The sequence below is a fragment of the Marmota marmota genome, unplaced genomic scaffold (assembly GCF_001458135.2).
Source record: "Marmota marmota marmota unplaced genomic scaffold, marMar, whole genome shotgun sequence".
Taxonomy (NCBI): domain Eukaryota; kingdom Metazoa; phylum Chordata; class Mammalia; order Rodentia; family Sciuridae; genus Marmota; species Marmota marmota.
The window spans coordinates 27,131,919-27,150,795 of record NW_025999842.1 but is presented as its reverse complement, the minus strand read 5'-3'; the positions used below and the strand labels follow the sequence as shown (position 1 = coordinate 27,150,795).

The 18,877-nt window shown below is 45.5% G+C and overlaps 1 protein-coding gene across 5 annotated transcripts in view; it reads left to right on the top strand.

Moving 5' to 3' along the window:
• The window catches only part of Scml4 (Scm polycomb group protein like 4), a 65,067-nt gene extending 46,456 nt beyond the window's left edge, over nt 1-18,611 (top strand). For 4 of the 5 annotated variants that reach the window (XM_015499888.2, XM_048784168.1, XM_015499878.2 and 1 more), the window contains 3 exons: nt 2,264-2,554; nt 12,600-12,745; nt 15,116-18,611. In XM_015499888.2, the coding sequence (XP_015355374.1) occupies nt 2,264-2,554; nt 12,600-12,745; nt 15,116-15,241 (563 nt within the window). In that variant the 3' untranslated portion in view covers nt 15,242-18,611. The remainder of the gene's footprint in view (nt 1-2,263; nt 2,555-12,599; nt 12,746-15,115) is intronic. The other variant, XM_048784285.1, reaches the window with a different exon arrangement.
• Nucleotides 18,612-18,877: the final 266 nt, after the last annotated feature.

Here is an 18,877-nt window from a genome sequence, read left to right as displayed (position 1 = left end):
GTCTGTTTATGTGTTTCCACAGGGAGAACAGCAGCCGATTTGGATTCCAGAAAGATTAACTAAAGCGATTTCTACAGACCAAAAAGAAGATGATTTGGCTCAAATCCATAACAACTGATATCCAAAACTCCAGTTTGGCTATTCTTACATCTGCAACAGAACCAGGATGCTTTTTTTCAATATCTATTTTATTATTGCCCTTTGCCAATAATAAACAACAAGCATGTGGCTTAGGGACCGTGTCTGTTAGGCAGCTGTATCTCTTGGGATGATCGAGTAGTCTTTGGGTTGTTTCGGTTCTTCTGTTGAAATGGCTTGTAACATTACTTGGGGATGTTAATCAACATTGCATTCCTAGGACAAATCCTTCTTGGTCAAGGTATATAAATAAATCTTTTTATATGTGGCTGGGTTCCATTTTGCTAATATTTTCTTTTGAGGATTTCCTTATCCACATAAATAAAATGTTGGTCTATAGTTTTCTTAGGATGTCCATCTGGTTTTGGCATCCGGGTAACACTGGCTGCATAGAATTGGTTAGAAAGTTATTCTTTCCTCTTTCACTTTTTGGAAGAATTTGTGAAGAATTGGCATTATTGTTTTTTTCCTTTCCATGTTGATAGAATTCACCTATAAAGTCATTTGGGCTTGGACATTCTTTGTGGAAAGTTTTCATTTTATTACTAATCCAATCTCTTTATTTGCAGTATGTCTTCTCAGATTGTGTCTTTATTTTTGAGTCAGTTCCAATAGTTAATCCCTTCCACCTAAGTTACATAATTTACTGACACATGGTTATTCATGTATCCCTTAATAATTTTTATTTGTCTAAAATTGGTAGTAATATTTCCTTTTTCATTTCTGATTCTAGTGATTTGAGTTGTTGTCTTCTCCCCTTTTTTGGGTCAATTTAGCTAGAGATTTGTTAATCCTAATGATCTTTTTGAGGAATTGCTTTTGGCTTCATTATTTTATTGAATGACTTTTGGCTCAAATCTTTGTTATTTCCTTTTTTACTGCTTGCTTTAATTTTAATTTGCTCTTTTTTCCTAGGGTCTTAAGACATTATTCATTTGAGATCTGTCTTGCTTTGAAATGTATTTATAGCAATGATTTTTATCTCTAAGCACTGCTTTAGCTCACGCCCCCTGTACTGGGTTTTATTTCCATGTGTCTCCTCAACTGTGAGAAATTCTGCTAGTTCTCCCAGTTCTAATTTTTTCGATACCTTCATTGTGGGAGGAATCCAAACATGGAGAAGACGTTTGGATCTTGTGGCCCCAATGTGTGTCTCTGTTGCTGATCTTGGAGTGTTGTCTTTTTGTTTCTGATTGCATTTTTTGGGGGGGATATTAAGATCTATTTTGATGATGTTTAATATACAGATAATTATTGATGAAGCTGTACAGATGTGATTTTGTCTGGGGTGGGAGAAACTAGAATAATTTCTTCCTCTTTCTATTTCCATTATTTCTCAAGACTTTGTTAAAAAACAAAAACAAAAACAAAGAAATCATCACTTGGGCCACAGATATAGATCACAGACAGTTTAGCAGACTTCAAGATTGAGCTTTAAAGGATTGGAAAGTCCTGATGGACTTGGGGAACGGATGTTGGGGTCCGCAGACTCTTCAGGTCCTCCACCCCACTGCACATTAGACTGGCTCTTTGGCTCTCATGAGCAGAGTCTGAAGAAGACCCTGGGTTGTCCAATCAGCATTTGTGTCCTTGATGTATTAGATCTGAGCATTGGGGAGGAAGCACTATTAACCCATGTCACAACCCCAGCCAAAGCTGATTCTCCCAACTGTGGGACCCAGTGACTCCTGTTTGATCTATCCTGGGAATCTTGACCCTAGGAGTGGGGCAGTGGTGATGGACAAGGGGGAGTGAGCAGGGAGAGGTGACCAGCCAGCAGAGACTACCAGATGGGAGGAAACGGGGACAGAGGGTAACGCCAAGAGGCTTTGGTTTGGATTTTATTTCCAAGTCATCAGTAGCCAAGATAATAACTTTTTCCCTGTAACCACGAAGGACACATCTCCCACTTGCTACTAAAATACGCTTTAAATGGCGAAGCCTCTGTCTCCATCTGCTGACAGTGTGCCATTTGGAATGAATCAGTGGAGTTCATTTCTCCTCTCCCACCCTCGCACATAGAGGTGACCCTGCTGCCAGGGCAGGCAGGGCTTGCCAGGAGCGAGGCTCAGGTGGCTTCCTGAACTGCTCTGATGTCTCTTCTCTGTGCTGCTTTCCCACTCAGCCAAGACGGTCACCACCGAAGAGTGCCTGGTGAGCCCCGTGGCCATGAACCGCTACAGTATGGACCCCTCCACCTCTTCCTTTCGCCACAGGGGCTCCTTGCCCACCCCCTCCTCACTCTACTGTAAGAGGCTGAACTCTGGAGATGGCCATTTTGGGGGAGGCCCTGCCACCACCACCAGTGGTCCCCATACCAGTCCTGTGTCCTCTGGAGGCCCCGCAGCACCTGGACTGAGGCCCCCAGCCTCCAGCCCCAAGAGAAACGGGACCTCTCTTGAAGGAAACAGATGTGGTAATGTAATGCATGCGCTGGCTTTCCTTTGGCTTTGCCTCCTCTGCTGTTAACCTGGGGACACATTCTGGCGGGGGAGGGAGGAGGACATGGCTGTTGGTACATGGGACCACTGAGAGATTAGAAGTTTCCAGAAGCCCCTTGGTGGATTTTTATTGTTCTCAAAGGTGACCAGTCTCAACTTTTGACTATCAGCAAAGACAATGGTGTTTTAGGACAGACTTGTCTGTGGCAATAGATCGACTCCAAAATATACGCTGGCTCAAAGGCCATCAAGGTTTTTGTTCAAGAGTCCAAGATGGCTGTTCTTAGTTGCTGTGTCCTTCTCAAGACAGGGACCCAGGCTCTGTCCATTCGGTGTCTCTTCCATTCCCTCCACCTGCAGGCCACAGGCATCTAGTGGATGAACAGGGACAAAGGGAGTGGAGAGGGCAGAGCCGGGGGAGGAGCCTGGAAGGGAGGCACATCACTTCTGCTCACTTCCATTGACAAGAGCCGGTCATTTTGTCACGATGAACTGTGACGGAGTCTGGGAGCTGTAGCTCTGTGCCCAGGAAAAAGAAGAATCAGACTTTGGTAAAGAATTGTCTCTTTCATGGTAGGTGACACTTGCATATGTGGGCAGAAACAGACTTAAGCAAAATTCCTACAATTCTAGTTATTTTGCTACCTCTGTCGTGCCTTCTGAAGAAAGCTTGTTAAGATGCAATATGCTAAAAAATATGTAATATGCTGGGCTGGGGTTGTAGCTCAGTGGTAGAGCACTCACCTAGCACATGTGAGGCACTGGGTTCAATCCTCAGCACCACATAAAAATAAGTAAAGTCACTGTGTCCATCTACAACTAAAGAAAAATATTAAAAAATAAAGATGCAATATGCCAAAGTGCTTGGAGGGATAGAGGATTATAGGGACAGCTCGGAGGCCCTTCTGATGGATGCTTCACAAGATCATTTTCAGCCTTCAGTATTTCATGAACGAATAGAGGCCATAGAGCAGGTGGATAATCTCAAGGACACAAGTCAGAGAGGCTGGGCTGGAATCCTGGGTCTGCTGCTTCCTGTCTTCTCTGTGCCTCAGTTTCCTTATTTATAAAATTGGAATAATAATAATAGCAGCACCTACCTCTTAGAATTATTGGGAGGATTCATTAAATCATACGTGTATTTAGTACAAGTCCTAGGCTCAGTAAGAGGCCAATAAATTTAGTGGCCATAGATCCCTTGAACAAATCTCTCAAGAGACCACAGCCATCAACTCTACAGCTGAGAACTGCAGAAGAAAGAAGGCCCCAGGCCAAGGAGGCGGGGAGTCTTCCTCTTGCCCCTCTGCGGCTGCCCATAGGTGTGGTTTGTGGCTGTCATTTGTGGCCAGCCACATTTCTCCTCTGGCCATGCATCACTCCACCAATGGCTGCCATGAGCCACACACATGAGCCACTTTGCATGATTCAAAATCCTCCACGCCCTCCCCTCAAGGAACCTCTCCCACCCCGGACTAGCACAGCCCAGCACAGACCTGCCCTGGCAGAAACAGAGGTGAGCAGCGCCCTGGGGGCAGCAGTGGTTCTGAGAGGCAGAGCACAGACCCTCTACCACGGGGGCTCTTGACATAGAGGACCCCTGCAGACCACTCCCTGATAGTGTCACCCAGAGCCATGGCCAGGCAGAAGATTTAAGTGGGCAGAGCCCCATTTTCCAAAGGAGAGAGACAATGTTCCATTTCTAAAATTTGTAAGAACAAGAGAAGGGAACAAGATCTGGGGAACACCATCTTAAAATGAATGAGGAGCAGCCATAGGTTTGTCCCTAGAGATGGCATAATGCTTGGCACATAGGAGACGTTCAATAAACGTTCATAGTCTCTGCCCTCATGGTACCCCTGATTGTCAAAACCCTCATTCTGGTGTCCCTCTGCCCTTTAAATGTTTCCTTCTCTCCTCCTTTTCTCCTCAACTCCATTCCCACTTTCTTGAGATGGTGATCACAGGACACCCTGCTGATTGGATTGATCCTAATCCTTGGAGTATTGCTACTTCTTGAAAAAGGAGATAGGTACTCTCTCTGCCACTCACATTGATGAAATATCAGGCCTTGTCATAAATGCAGAGTTCCAAGCAATGACAGGGAGGCACAGTTTGGTTAGAGAAAACTTCTGTCACTCCCTCAAGAATTGTGGGCTCCATCTCAGTCCACCAGGTAACGCTGGATTCAGAGAATTCAGGTTCCTTCAAGAGTCTCAGAGTAGCTCCCCTTCCCCCAGCCCCTCAGTGCCTCCTTCTAGTTGAGCCCGGGATGACCTCCTTCTTCATCTCACCCCCCATCTCCCAGCTATTTGTTCTCCTGGAATTAGACCCTGATTGAGTAATCTCAACAGGCAGCTACTGGAGGAGAAGCCCTACCCTCCCTCTGGACCTGGCTCTTGGAACGCCCTCTCTCCACGGGATCCCCATCTGTATCCAGGAGAGCCCCACAAGCTCAGGACTTCTCTCTCTCAAGGTCTTAGTGAGATTGGAGAGAGAGAGCCCACCAGTTCCTGCCGCCTTCCACCCTGCAAACCCATAATTGCATCCTGAATACAGGTGTGTCCTTTTTGCAACTTAGAAATATTACCGAGATCCTTTCTTGAGACCCTGGACATCAGAGTTGTTCACCATCAGTGGGAGCTCCTGGGGCTGTGGGATGTTTAAAATCACAAATCCACCCAGCCTCCTGGGAATAAAGCTGCCCCTGGATGGAACAGTGGAAGGGACACTTTGTGAGGCACTGGTTCATATCCCTTCCACGCTCAAAGATTCCAGTGAACCACGGCCTTGTGCAGGGAGCTAATGAAACTACCAGAAAAAAACCACTCAGCCGCACAGTCCCAGCAATGAGATGGAGAAAGTGGGCCAGGGCGAGGGAGGCAGAGGGCAATGCCAAGAGTCTCCAAATTCACTTTGCACTCTGTTCACATTTCATTGGCCAGAACTTACAGAGCCACTAGCTGCAAGGGATGCTAGGAGGTGTGGTTTCTATTCCAGGCAACCATGATTCAGATGGAAATCGAAGATTCTATTACAAAGGAAGACATGGGAAAAAGATATTGGGTAGGCAACTGGCAGTGTCAGCAACACCTGATTAGAAATGTTCATTTCCTCCATTTTTCCTCCCGTGGCACTTTGTTTTATCACGTGTAGTTCATATTCTATCCTGCCCATGGTAGGGACCAGACCCTCAGCTTCACAAAGTCTCTCATTCATTTTTTAATTCCTATGAACCTCAGCAAAGCGTGGCTTGTTAGAGGCTATTTATTGGGCACCATTTTCCACACACTATTTAAGATTTATTGACAGTTATGTTTATATTTTATTATTAAGCAATTAATTTTATGATATCCAACTTAGTGGGGATCAAGAGGTCAATCAAGTGTTGGGCCACTGACTTCAACAGATTTCAAATTTTGTGTCTTTTAAAACTGCCCCAGGAATCTTTGAACTGGCCTGATGGTTTCAAGGATTCCTTCTGAAATTCTAGAAGATGGAGAAGAAGGGACAAGAGCATTCAGGTCTCCAGGCCCCCTACCCGTCTCTTTAACCAGGGCCTCTTCACATTTGCAGAGCAGGTTTCTATGGGTGCTTTGCTTGAACAAAATTTGCATAACTAAAAATGTTCAGAAACCAAGAAATTCCACCATGTTGAATCAAGTGGCAGTTTAATGAAACTACCAGAAAACTACCACCCGTCTTCTCACACATACCCCACCTACTCTTCAGCCTGGACCCCTATGGGGTGTCCTCCAGAGGCTATTAAGGTTTTCTTTCGCTCCAAGTCCTGTTCAACATCGCTCTGAAATTGCATCCCAAGTGAACTCAGTAGGCATCAGGAAACCATATCTCTTTCAGAAGGTTTAACCCAAGTCCTTTAACCCTGGAAGAAACCTAGAAATGGATTTTCTCCCTATGGTGCTAATCAAAATGGTTTAAAACCACAGAAGCCATAAAACTGCATGAGGCTGCAGGCAGGAGGGTGGGTATCGATGACATGACAAATTTCTCAGCCTCCTTCCCTCTCTCGTGAATACTTACCCCGGCCTCCCGCTGCCTTGATGTATCTGCCTACCTCTGCTGCCAGCGGGCTCCGAAGGTGCATGTGCATGTGCATGGGGCACGTTTCCCTGGTACATGCTGAGGCTCGGGTGAATCTTTGGGAGCTCTTCCCTGTCTCTTAGCCAAGATCCCATCACTAAGAGCTCTAAAGAGGTTTCAGATAGCAAAAGCTGTCTGACTTTTTTATTTAACAGAACATGCTATAGAATTCCCAGCCCCAACTTGGTCCAAGATTCAGAATCAAGAAACAAAATAAATCTGACATTGTTATCACAGCCCAAATGCTTCCTGTGGGTTGGGTTTTGCTTCCATGGCATTGGGTGAATATGTTTGTCAGCTCTTCATCGCTGTGACAAATACCTGAGGAAATCAACTTATTGGAAGAAAGATTTATTCTGGCTTGTGGCTTCAGAGATTTCAGTCTGTAGTCAGTGGGCTCCATCGCTCGGGCCTGAGGTGAGGGAGAACAGCAAGGCAGAGAATGTAGCCAATTAGAGCTGCTCAGCTCATGGCAGCCCAGAAGCAGAGAGCAAGAGGAAGCAGTCAAGGATAAGATCTGCCCTTCCAGGGCACAGCCCAGTGACCTGCTTCCTCCAGCTAGGCCCTCCCTCCTACAATTTCCACCATCTCCTAATAATGTCATCCAATTATTAATCCACCAGTGGATGAATACCTCGATGAGGTCAGAGCCCTCAGAGGACAATCATTTCCCAGATTCCCCACTTCTCAACACTGCTGCTACTGAGGACCAAGCCTTTGACACATGAGACTTTAGAGAACATTCCAGAGCCAAACCACAACAGTAAGCAACAGAAACAATTCAGCTTGAAAGAGAAGAATGAGGGTGCTTGATGTGAGGGGGTGGTGGACAAAAGGGTGGGAAGGGCTCATTCATTCTGGAGAAAGAAAAGAATTTGTGCAGGGACTGTGAGGGAAATCATGCTGGAAGATTTGGGGAGTCCATGTGAAACAAATGGGGCTTTACTCTGTAATAGTAGACCAGATATTTCCGGAATGGAGGTATGACCTGATGGCCATGGAATTAGAAAGACAAATTTACTAGTTGTCGTCGTCGTCTTCTTTTTGAGTGACATATGAGAAAAAGAATGGCAATGAGCTTTTTCTCAATTCTGTCTAGTCCATATTTTACAAAATTATTCCATTTAATCCTCACAAGAGCCCAAGATGGCAGGTGCTTCTACAGTTGAGGCAATAAGACTCGGAGAGCTTTGGGTCATCCTAGCAACAAATACTTATTGAGCACCATAGGCCAGGGACTCTTCTAAGGTCTGAAGTTAGAGCCGTGAACAAGGCAGACTGGGCCCTGTTCAGAGTATGCAATGCCAGACAGATGATAACAAAATTACTGCACAAATTTCATCACTACTGGGATTATTGCTGTAAAGGAAATGTGTGAGTATCAGATGGAAAGGGGGTGACGGAGCCTTGTCTTGGGAGTCAGGAAGGGCTCCTCAGAGAAGTGACAGTGGCATCCGTCAGAATGGGCAGCAGCTGCAAGCTGAGGGGGCAGTGGGAAGGATGGGTGGCTGGAGGCTCCCCCAGATGTCATGTTGCTTGCTAGTGGGTTGCAGTGTTGCTGGTGGCTAAGAAAGAGTCCCACCCTGCTAAACTAACATCAGAGAGCTGTGGTCTCTCCTCTCTAGAGGCAGCCTCAGTCCTCACCACTGGTTGAGTGGCTGGTTTTGAAGGATTAAAAGAAAGACCTGCTTAAAATCTAAGGAGTGGCCAATCTCTTTCCTATGTCTCTTACCTCAGTGTCTTGTAAATAAGAGAACAGAAATAGTGAAAAACAACACTGTTTCAAGCCACCTGATTTTGCCTAGATTATGGGCTAGCCTGGGCACCTCATAGACTTTACACAGCCTTGGTTCCAGGAAGGCTGCCCTGTACAGAAACCAGGTCACTAAGAGATGCTGGGAACAGATCCACCCTCTCCTTCCCTTCCACCACCCTGGCCCCTTCCCACCAGCTCCAGCTGTAGAGACCAAGGAGCGACTAGGGCTTGTAACAGCCGAGAAAGGGCAGCTGAGGAAGGGTCCTATGGAAGACCATGGACCTCCCTTCAAGATGCTTCTTGTCAGGTTCCAGCGCTGTGCCTCATAGTCACTCGAGTCATAAAACACTCTTGAGAAGCCGCAAATGATATTCACAACTTACAGATGAAGAAACTGAGGCCCATAGAGAATGATCTGAGCCAGAAAGGGGCTAGAAACTTCCTCAGTGTCACCAGCTGGTAGTGCGAAGGATCACCCAGCACCATGGGTGGGAGAGACCATAGAGATCCTGCCAAGCACCCTTCTTACAAGCGGAGAAGCCCAGGGATGGTCACGTGGCGCTGGGTGGCAGAGATTTCTGACTCCGGGCTCATTGTTCATTCCACTCTCCCGCAGGACTCCATTGTTAGCTAAATTTTCCTCTGAATTATGAATGAGCAAAAGGCAATTATGTGTGTGCTGTGGGAATGTGCGAGACGAGGGAGATTCACACACATGGTGCAAGTACCTGTGCTGGGGAGGGGGCTGGGACTGCTTTTAAATCCTGACTCATGGCTGTTCCATTTCTGCTAACTGTGGGTTCAGCTTTAGAAACAAGAAGATTTAATTATGCATCCATTCACCACTGGGTTTCACTTTTCATGCCTCCGCAGCCCACCACCCCAGCGACACGCGCAAGCCCGCAGTTCTCTGCGCTGGAGGACGCTGCCGTCCCATAAGGCGCGCAGAGAGCGCGCACTTTGCTCGCCTCCGTCCGCGGAGGAGCAAGATTTGTTCAGTCCATCGCGGCTTACCACCGCGCTTACCGTTCACCCAGCACATCTGCCTGCCCTGGTTGTGTCGGACTGGACCCATCTGTCTTCCTGACACCTTGGCAGCAGCTGGAAGGGGGGAGGGGAGGCGGTGTATTTATTTTCTTTCTGAGCACAGAGCGCTGGGTAAAGGCTTTGCAAACCTGCTGCTGGAAAGTTCCATTTTTCTTCCTTCTAGAGCGAGTTTATGTGCTTTGGATCAGGAGCAACTCCCAAGGTGTGACTTAGGCTTCTTGCTGCTCTCTGCCTTGTATGACTAACAGGCTCCCCTAGAAACACTCCCGCCAGCCTGGCTGCCGTGGCTCCATCCCGGAAAAGTGAAAAAAATGCCCGCACCAGGCACCAGATACCACTAACACAGCCAGTCACCCCGAGAGCCTCCTCCTTGAGGCCAAACCAGCCCCTCTCCCTGGCCTGCCGACTATGGCTGATGGGAAACATCTCCCTGACCTCGCTCAAAGGACCCTAGGATCCTGGGGATGATGCTATTAATTGGTCTGGTTTCTCCCCCTTCCTGTCAAACACAGGAAATTAGATTTGACCTTTGCTCTGATCACTCTAGAATCATTCTTGGACTAAAGACTTCCCGCCTTTGTAGTCAGAGCATCTATTACCGCCCTGATTAACGCCCGTGCTCTGATGGGCGGGCTCCAAAGGCAAATGCGATTTCCGTGATTTCTGGTCCCCATGTTGAGTGCAGATGTCTTTAAATGGAGTGAAATCATCTTTAATAAGCATGCATCAGCATTCAGATAGCTCTGGGGTACATTAACAGTTTCCCAGCAATATGCCCCATGCCAAACCACCTTATGGGACCCTTCCAGATCCAACAAGGAAAAAGCAGGAAAAATCTCAAAGTAAATCCAATTCTCAACCAAACCATTATGTATTTAGGATAGACTCGGAAATGTGATGCTGTTTTTTTCTCAGCACTAATGGAGCACCCGGCACTTCTCAGGCGTAGTAAGAGGAGAAGGGAAAAAGAGAAGAAAACCACTTTACCCTGAGATTAAAGAAACAAGCAAATGCTTCTCAACTTCTAACTTAGAGTTATTCTGTAGGGAAGCTGCTTCATTGTTCAGAGCCTCAACCTTTTCCTAGCCTTAAAATAGGATTAAGGATCATCACTACAAGGCTTTGGTATACAAATTACCTGTTTTTGCAAAGTGTGTTGATTCATTTCACATTTATCAAACCCACATTTCAAATATACTTACTCTACTTAGATCCACAGTAGAGTCAAAGTAATGTCTAACACCTGTAATAAGAAGGTCTCTGCCAGGTACAGTGAGCATGTCTGCAACTCCAGCGACTTGGGAGGCTGAGGCAGGAGGATCACAAGTTTGACGCCAGCCTCAATAACTTAGTCAGGCACTGTCTCAAAATTTTAAAAAATAATAATAAATAAATAAAAGGGGTTAGGAGTGTAGGTCAGTGGCAATGTACTCCTGGGTTCAATACTAGTACTGTAAGAAAAAAAAAAAAAAGATCACATTTGTGTTTTTCACTAAACATTTCACCGAGGACCAGGGACATAAATGTCTGCGGAATAAATGGAAGGAATCCTCAGGAAAGTAACATTTAACTGGAGGTTCTAGAAAAGCCCATAAATAATTGTACTACATAGCAGAATGTGGAAAGCATTCTAAGGTAAGAACAAGTCAAGGTTCAGGATGAAGTGTCAGGGGGCAGGTGACATTCAGACAGCAGGAAGAGAGTGACATTGTTCACCAGACAGCAGGTGTTACCTGGGCTTCAAGGGCTGTGGGACATCAGTGGGAAGGAGAGATGGCAAATGCCTCTTAGAGACAAGTCAAAGCACCAGCTGAGAGTGCAGAAGGGAGGCTAGGGGACATTGGGCATAACAGGTGTGCCCAGATGAGGTGCTCAGGAAAGCAGGGGAGCAGGCTGGGCACCTCTTCCCTCCCTGGAGCACCTGCTGGCCCTGTCCCTTTTCAGCCCCCACTCTTGTTCCTCCAGCTGGAGAGTGCTGCTATTTTACATCTGATTATTGAATCATGGCCAAAAAATTAGTATCAGGGAGTAGCTCCAGGATCTAACCCTATGTTTCTGCCACCAAAGCTCTTCTCCCCCTCCATCTAGCAAGAAACTGTATTACTGTAACTGGAGATAGCCTTGACCTTGAGGAAAGTGGAGACCCATTGGGAAATCACTGCAGGGGTTGCTAAGAGGTTCTTACCCAAGGTTTGGCAGAGAATGGAAGAGACTAGCATAGAAGGTATCCTCCCAAGAGTTTGTAATAATTAAGTGTGGGAGGGGGCAAAGAAGCAGGAGGCGGTTTCAGAAATGGGGGAGATAAGAAGGTGGCTCTAGGGAAAGAGGATGAGTTGATTTGGGACATAAACCCCCAAAGCCAACCCTTAAATATTGCCAGGCATCTAAATCATTCCCGTCTTCCTCCCTTCTTCACCTGTGTCATTACTATTTCTCAAGGATCAGCTATGGACCAGGCAAAGGGTTAGGCCAAGGAATTCACAGTGTAGTGGAGATTTTCAAGGTGCTCTGACAGCCTTGCAGAATAGTAGGGGCAATGGGTGTTTCCCTGGGACAGTGAATGAAGTGACATTGTCTTTCTGCATATGCTCACAAGGCTAGACCACTCACAGTCAAGACTTCCAAGACTTTCAGATTTGACCCACAGAGATGAAGAACCAGGCCCCAAAGGTCCCTCGGTTCTGCCCTGTTTTGATCATCTCAGTGTGAAGCCAAAGGTGGCTGAGAGGGCCCCAAGCCCTTTTACCTCACAGACCTACAGAGGCCACTTTGGACATTCATCTTGACTCATTTCCCCTGATCACCAGTCATAGGGGCCCACGGAGAGAACTGAGCAGAAAGGGTCTTGGAAACTCTAACTTGAGTCAGAATGTCAGCCTGTTTGTTGAAGGAAAGCCCTTTTCTGGTGCTTCCTCCCCAGGCCACACAGAGGGCTTTCGCATAGATGGGCAGTGCTGGCTTCCTGTGCCCCGCTGCTCCTGGCAGAGCAGCTACTCGAGACTGGAGGGCACTGAGGACCCCCTCCCAGGCCAGGTGGGGTCAGGCAGCCCCAGGTAGGGGCTGAATCCTCAGTCCTACTGGCTCACGGTCTCCCCGTCTCTGCTCATCCCACTCAGCCTCGAGCCCTTCTCCGGATGCCCAGGATGCCAGACGGCCAAGGAGCAGAAACCCCTCCACCTGGACCGTGGAGGATGTGGTCTGGTTTGTGAGAGACGCCGACCCGCAGGCTCTAGGGCCTCACGTGGAGCTCTTCCGAAAGCACGTACGCAAGGGGTGGCCTGGCCAGGACCAGTGGGGTGTTGGGGACATAGAAAGAGGATGCTGGAGGGTCTGGACTAAGCTGGAGGGGTACCCTCGAGGGAGCCCGAGATGAGAGAGACAGCTGCAAACACAGGCTTCTCAGAGCAGAACAACCACTTGGTTTTGTTTTAAGGGATATTTGTCCCATCTGTTCTCTCATTTGGGGCTTCATCGGGAGTGCCTATTTTCCTGCCTCTCCATCCATCTGTCTGTGCATTCAACAGTCATTTATAGCACACCTACAATACGCCAGGCGAACTGTAATAGTGCCTGTTCCTAAACTGCTTTGAGGATTAAATGAGAAAATGCATATAAAGTGTTTAGCATGATGTACGGCTCATGGGTAGACCGCAGTTAACAAGTATTGTGACAATTATTTCAGCAATTCTGAATTATGTCAAGATGGTAAATGAATAAAAGGTAAGAATTAAAATATTTTATCTGCCACACTTACCATGTTAATTCTGTATTGTTACCATAACTAATTACCACAAATAGAGTGGCTGAAACAATCCAAGTTTCTTATCTCACAGTTCCGTACGTAGGTCAGGAGCCTGGCCTGGGTCTCCCTGGGCTAAGCTGTAGGGTTGGCAGGGCAATGTTCCTTTCTGGATGTTCTAGGGAACATCTATTTACTTGCCTTTTCTGGCATCAAGATCCACTCTCTTTCCTTTGTATCCCCCTAACATTGTCTTTCAAGCCAGTGACATCAAGCTGAATCCTTCTCAGCCTCGAGCAGTCCTTCTGATTTCTTTTTTTTCTTTTTTTTGATCCCAGGGATTGAACCCAGGGGTGCTTAACCACTGAGCCACATCCCCAGCTCTTTTTTATATTTTATTTTGAGACAGAGTCTTGCTGCATTGCTAAGTGTCTTACTAAGTTGCTGAAGCTGGCTCTGAACTTGCGATCCTCCTGCCTCAGCCTCCAAAGCCACTGGGATCACAGGCATGTGATCCACTGCGCCCCACTCTTCCACTTCTAAGGATCCTTGCAATTACATTGCTCCCATCCCAGAATCCAGGCTGAACTCCCTACTTCAAAGTCAGCTGATTGGCAACTTCATCCCACCCGTATCCTTAGTTCCCTTCACCATGTCACCTAACATGTTCACAGATTGAATAAATTAGGATATAGACATCTTAGAGGGAGAGGAGGGCATTATTCTGTTTGTTACAGTAATAATTTTTCCCCTCCCTGACCCTTATTTTTACTTAATGATTCTGCCATAAAATCACACTCTCAGATCTGAGAATGGTCCTTAACTTGGTACCCACATTTTATCTGGCATATATTTGACTTACCTGACAACAGTGACCAAAGATCAGAGAGCACAGGGGAGGCTGCACTTAAACGGACTTGGCAGGGGGCATCTGGCTCTCTTCCCAGGGTGATAGAAGAGGGGAGGAGTCTCAGAGTGGGATAAAGAGGGAACATTAGGAAATGGGGCTCCTGGGAGGGGCCCACAGATGAGTTCCCCCCCCCCCGTCATTGTGTCAGGAACATGGAGAGTGAATGACCAAAAGATGGTGGTCCATCAATACTGGCTGCTGGACAGACATATGAGAGGGGCTGGTGACCCTTGTACCTCTGTGTCTCTTCTCCCCACAAGACCACCCAATAGGAGAGCACTACCTTTTGTCTCTAGTGACCTAGTAAACAGCACTCTAGTGAGCAAGGAATCCCAGCCTGGCTAGGTACATAAATGCCATGTGCATTCTGGAGGGTTACCATTTCCGGAGACAAATCAGAGCTACACCAGGACTTTAAAGAATTGGCTCACTCCCTTAGTAGTTTTGGGGTGAATCAGGCATATTATTTACTGTATACCATCTTGTATAATTCACAAGGCCAAAAAACACCTGAAATTCCTCATAGAATTGGCAGTTAATCTGTAAATTGGCTAAAAGTATCTGGGCCTCCAAGAAAAAAAGTCAGTGATAAAGTGATGGATGGAAGTCAGGGTCTCATGCCAGCATCTGGAATGGAATGGAGAGGCAACCTCTGGTTTACGGTATAATGGATTTCACTTTTTGCTCTGTTATCCCTTGATTGGATGACAAACACCATCCATGGGATATTGGGAACATAGGTGGGGTTATGTTTGATACCTTCAATCAGGAATATTCAGTTTAGCAGATGATTCCAGGAGGATAATGGGAAGAGAAGCACAGAGTATTTGTTTGCTTTAATTTTTCTAAGGATCTTGCTCTGTAAATAAACCCATTTGCTCTTGCTACCCTTGAGCATACCTTAACTTAAGCAACCACTTGATTACTCTATCTCCTGGGTTTTCTTTTCTTTTTCTTCTTTATTTTCTGATTCTTTCCACCAGGAGATTGATGGCAATGCCCTATTGTTGCTGAAGAGTGACATGATCATGAAGTACCTAGGCCTGAAGCTGGGACCTGCGCTGAAACTCTGCTACCACATTGACAAGCTGAAACAAGCCAAGTTCTGAAGATCTTTAAAAGATAGAAGCTGAACCCAAGACAAAGAACTCAAGACTATCTTCTGCCTTACCAACATCCAGCCAACATCATGAAATAGGTTCTCTTCTTAAAATTAACAGCCACAATGACTTGGTCTTTTTTTATAGAAAGAGTGTATCTTCGCCTTTTAAAAAAAATTCTACCTGGCTCTTTTTAAAAGGCTCATCTATGTTAATGATTTGCCAAAAAATTACCAAAAGCCTATTATTTTTAACATTCCTTGATTTGTTGGTCACTCTTAGAGTGGGTGCTATCTGTATAATGAGAGAGAGTGGGGAACTGAATGCTGTCACCTAAGGAGAGCCCCGGAGGGTTCCAAGATATGAGAAGGACTTGTCCCTACAGGGACATCCACCTCAGCACCACCTGCCTCTGTTCTCACCCAGGGACCCATCAGTGTGAGCCTTGCTGGATTCAGCTCTGAGGGTGACTGCCTCGCCTTGCACTATCTGGAAAACTTGAATTCTTTTGCTTTCTGAAAAAGAGGAAGAAAGATCTTTTCTATTCGCACTTATCTGAAGTACTGTGTTGTCCCACTAGAGGGCAGACTGCTAATGAAATTTCAGGACCCTTGACTGCAGCCGGATGCTTATTCAGAACTCAGTGACTTGCCTGGGGTTTCTTTGAATAAAATCTAGCCTATACAGGGAATTTATCCCACACATTGCAACTTGGGAAGAAATTGTCATCTAGAGGGTTCTAATTCACATCCAAGCATTATTGACTGACTGATACACAACAGCAAAGGAAAGAATTGGAAGCGTGCTCTACCCAGATGGGGCTTTAGAGTTCCTTCCTTTCCAGAGTCCTTACTGAGGTGTTGATGTGTTGTCATGTCGAAGAATCTTAGTGACATTTAGCCATGGGTGTTTCTTGAAAAAAAGGAAAAGAAAAATGTCTTAACTAAATTTTGAAAATGGAGAGTGTTGATTTCTAGTTGCATTGCTAGATTCTGTAGTCGTATCTGTGGCTAATTTTTCTAATCCTCAACAAATACACAGACACGCTATTATTGGGTTTAATTCAATTTACAAATAGGTTTTCCTTCCTCACCATGAAGTAATAGAAAAAGAATTGATTTTCTACCCCTATGCAGCTGTGTCCAGAGAAGGACGATGAATTCACAATTTACTAGGCAGAAGGATATCCTCTTCTTTGCTATTTATTATTTTTGTATTATTCTCTTTTCTCTCTCTTTTTTCTTCCGTTTCCTCACTGAATAGGAAACATATCCTCAAAATAAATTCACCTTTTTGATGGGCATGTCCTCTTCCTTAAAAGAACATCTACAGTGTTAGAGATGAAGAGGTGAATATTAGACCTTGCAATCCTTGGGAGGATGCAGGTCAAGAAGAACTCAGGGCCTCTCTGGGCCCAAATTTGAATTAGAAAAGGCACAGCTTCCTCCAGGATGCAGCCTAAGAGGGGTCTCAGCTGGCAAGTGCAGCCAGGTAGGATCTCAGCTCCCTTACCCCTCCACCAGCTGCCCTTGTACAGAACATGACCTGTATGGCCTTGAGGGCGACCTTGATTGGATTTGCATATGGAATGTCTATGAATCAGAATTTAGATGAGGACCATAAGAAATATTGCATGCCACCTTATTGGGGCCCACTTTGCTGAGAAACATTTGAGAAAGCACATCATAGAAAAATCTCTTTTAGACACACAAGCAGTGGCTAGATATAGAGTTTGACAGAGGGGAGGGAAAAAAATGTTCCAACCCTACCCATGAAATTGAGCAGACAGTGGAAGAGCTTCATGTATGTTGGTTTCAGCACAAAACAAAACTGCCCCACATGAGGCCTTGGGTTAGATGTTGAAGTGAGTAACAGATTCTGTCCCTTAAAAGTTTGTTAATGCAAAGTGCTCACTCTGAAGTTAGATAACTTCCTTCAAGAAGCTGGACAGTTGATGTATTCAGAACTGCCGGTGTGAAAACTAGGAGATCCAGAAAAATCCCATGACAACCCAGGTTCTTCACTTTTGTGGGTTTGGTCCAGCCCATGGATATTTATGGTGCCTCTTCTATCAACATATGCTTCCTTTAGACTTTCACATTAAGATCTCAAAATATCCTAACCACCCTCACCAGTGCCTCTCTGGCTACAGACACACAAACAATGGTGCCCTCAAGTTCAAATCAGTTCCAAACAATGTCACAGAGATACCTTGGGTAGTTTTCAAGGGGGAGAGATGTTCCTATTTCAAGCCTAGGGGAAAACTGGAACTGGGTTCCCACGCAATTGCTCTCACCCAGGTGCTGTCTCATTTCACATGAAACTTTCAACAGGCCAGATTGCTGAAGCCATGATATTTAAGGTTTGACTTAAAAAAAAAAAAAAACTCACTACTCTTAAAATGAATGCTGCCACATCAGAAAAGAACCTGGGGAAGAAATTCTTCTTGCCTGTTTTTGTACCGACATGCAATTAGCTGACCAAATTATTGTGGCAATACTGTAATTATAATTAATTTTCATCCCTCTCAAAAATCTTGTCAAACCAGGCAGCTAAATAGCTTCTCAAATGTAAAACACACCAGGCTATTTTTCTCTAAACAGACTTTAAACGGTCAGGCCATTGGGGTCACACTGGCCCAAATGAAAGCTACTTGGGGGCCTCAACTTGACAGATGCAGTATTTGTTATTCCATGGCGGTAGCTTGCCTTCAGGTTGTAGTGAATAATGATATAGTTTTGCATAATTCCAAATTAAAGTGTGTGTGTGTGTGTTCGTGTTCCAAACATTTCCAATTATACTTGTCTGTTAAACACTTGAAAAAAAGTTGAGACAATTCTGTTGCCTAAGGCATTTTAAATATTTTATGAAGCACATAATTCCCTTTGTGAAGACTTTTAAGTAAAAGATGTGTGTGTGTGTGTGTGTGTGTGTGTGTATCTCCTGCCATTGTAGTCAGAGAGCCTTAGGAAGTGGGAATGTATCAGTGATTTGCATATGCTTGGGTTAAAATGTCTCCCCAGCCTTTCAACAGAGGCAGAGCCCTTGAAGTCTTCCTATGGTTGTTATTTCTAAGTGTTGTGCCCTCTTATGCCAGCAGGGTGCGCCCTAGAGGCACCTGGGTGACAGGGTTGGTTCTGGGGTTCTGGGCCTATCGTCCTCAGGCAGCTGACTGGACATGCCATGCCTGGGCTTCAGGGTGACCAAGGAGAGGCCTCATGGGGGACCCTCAGGCAAGGGATACTTGTCTGCCTCATTTAGGGTCTACCAGAGAGGACACTGGGTTTCCATGATTTCCCTTGAACAGGCTGCCAGGGATTTTTCCGTTCAACAGAAAAAAAAAAAAAAAAAAAAGGATTGAAGAACCCCTCAGGAGAAGCACATATGATATTAAATACGTTGGAAGGAATACTGTGCTGAGGTTGGTTTGCTTAAGAAGGAAACCAGCAAGAAAGGAAATAAAACCATAAATTCCTTAGGCAAACAATAAAAGAGTAGTTATTCTAATCTATCCCGATCCATGATTTGGCAATAATCTGTTTTCATATTTATGTGATGTATGGGATATTTCTTATTTTTCTAATTAAAATTGTTTTTTAAAGTATTTTCTGAGATTGCTTTAGGAGAATTTTGTCAAATCTCTGA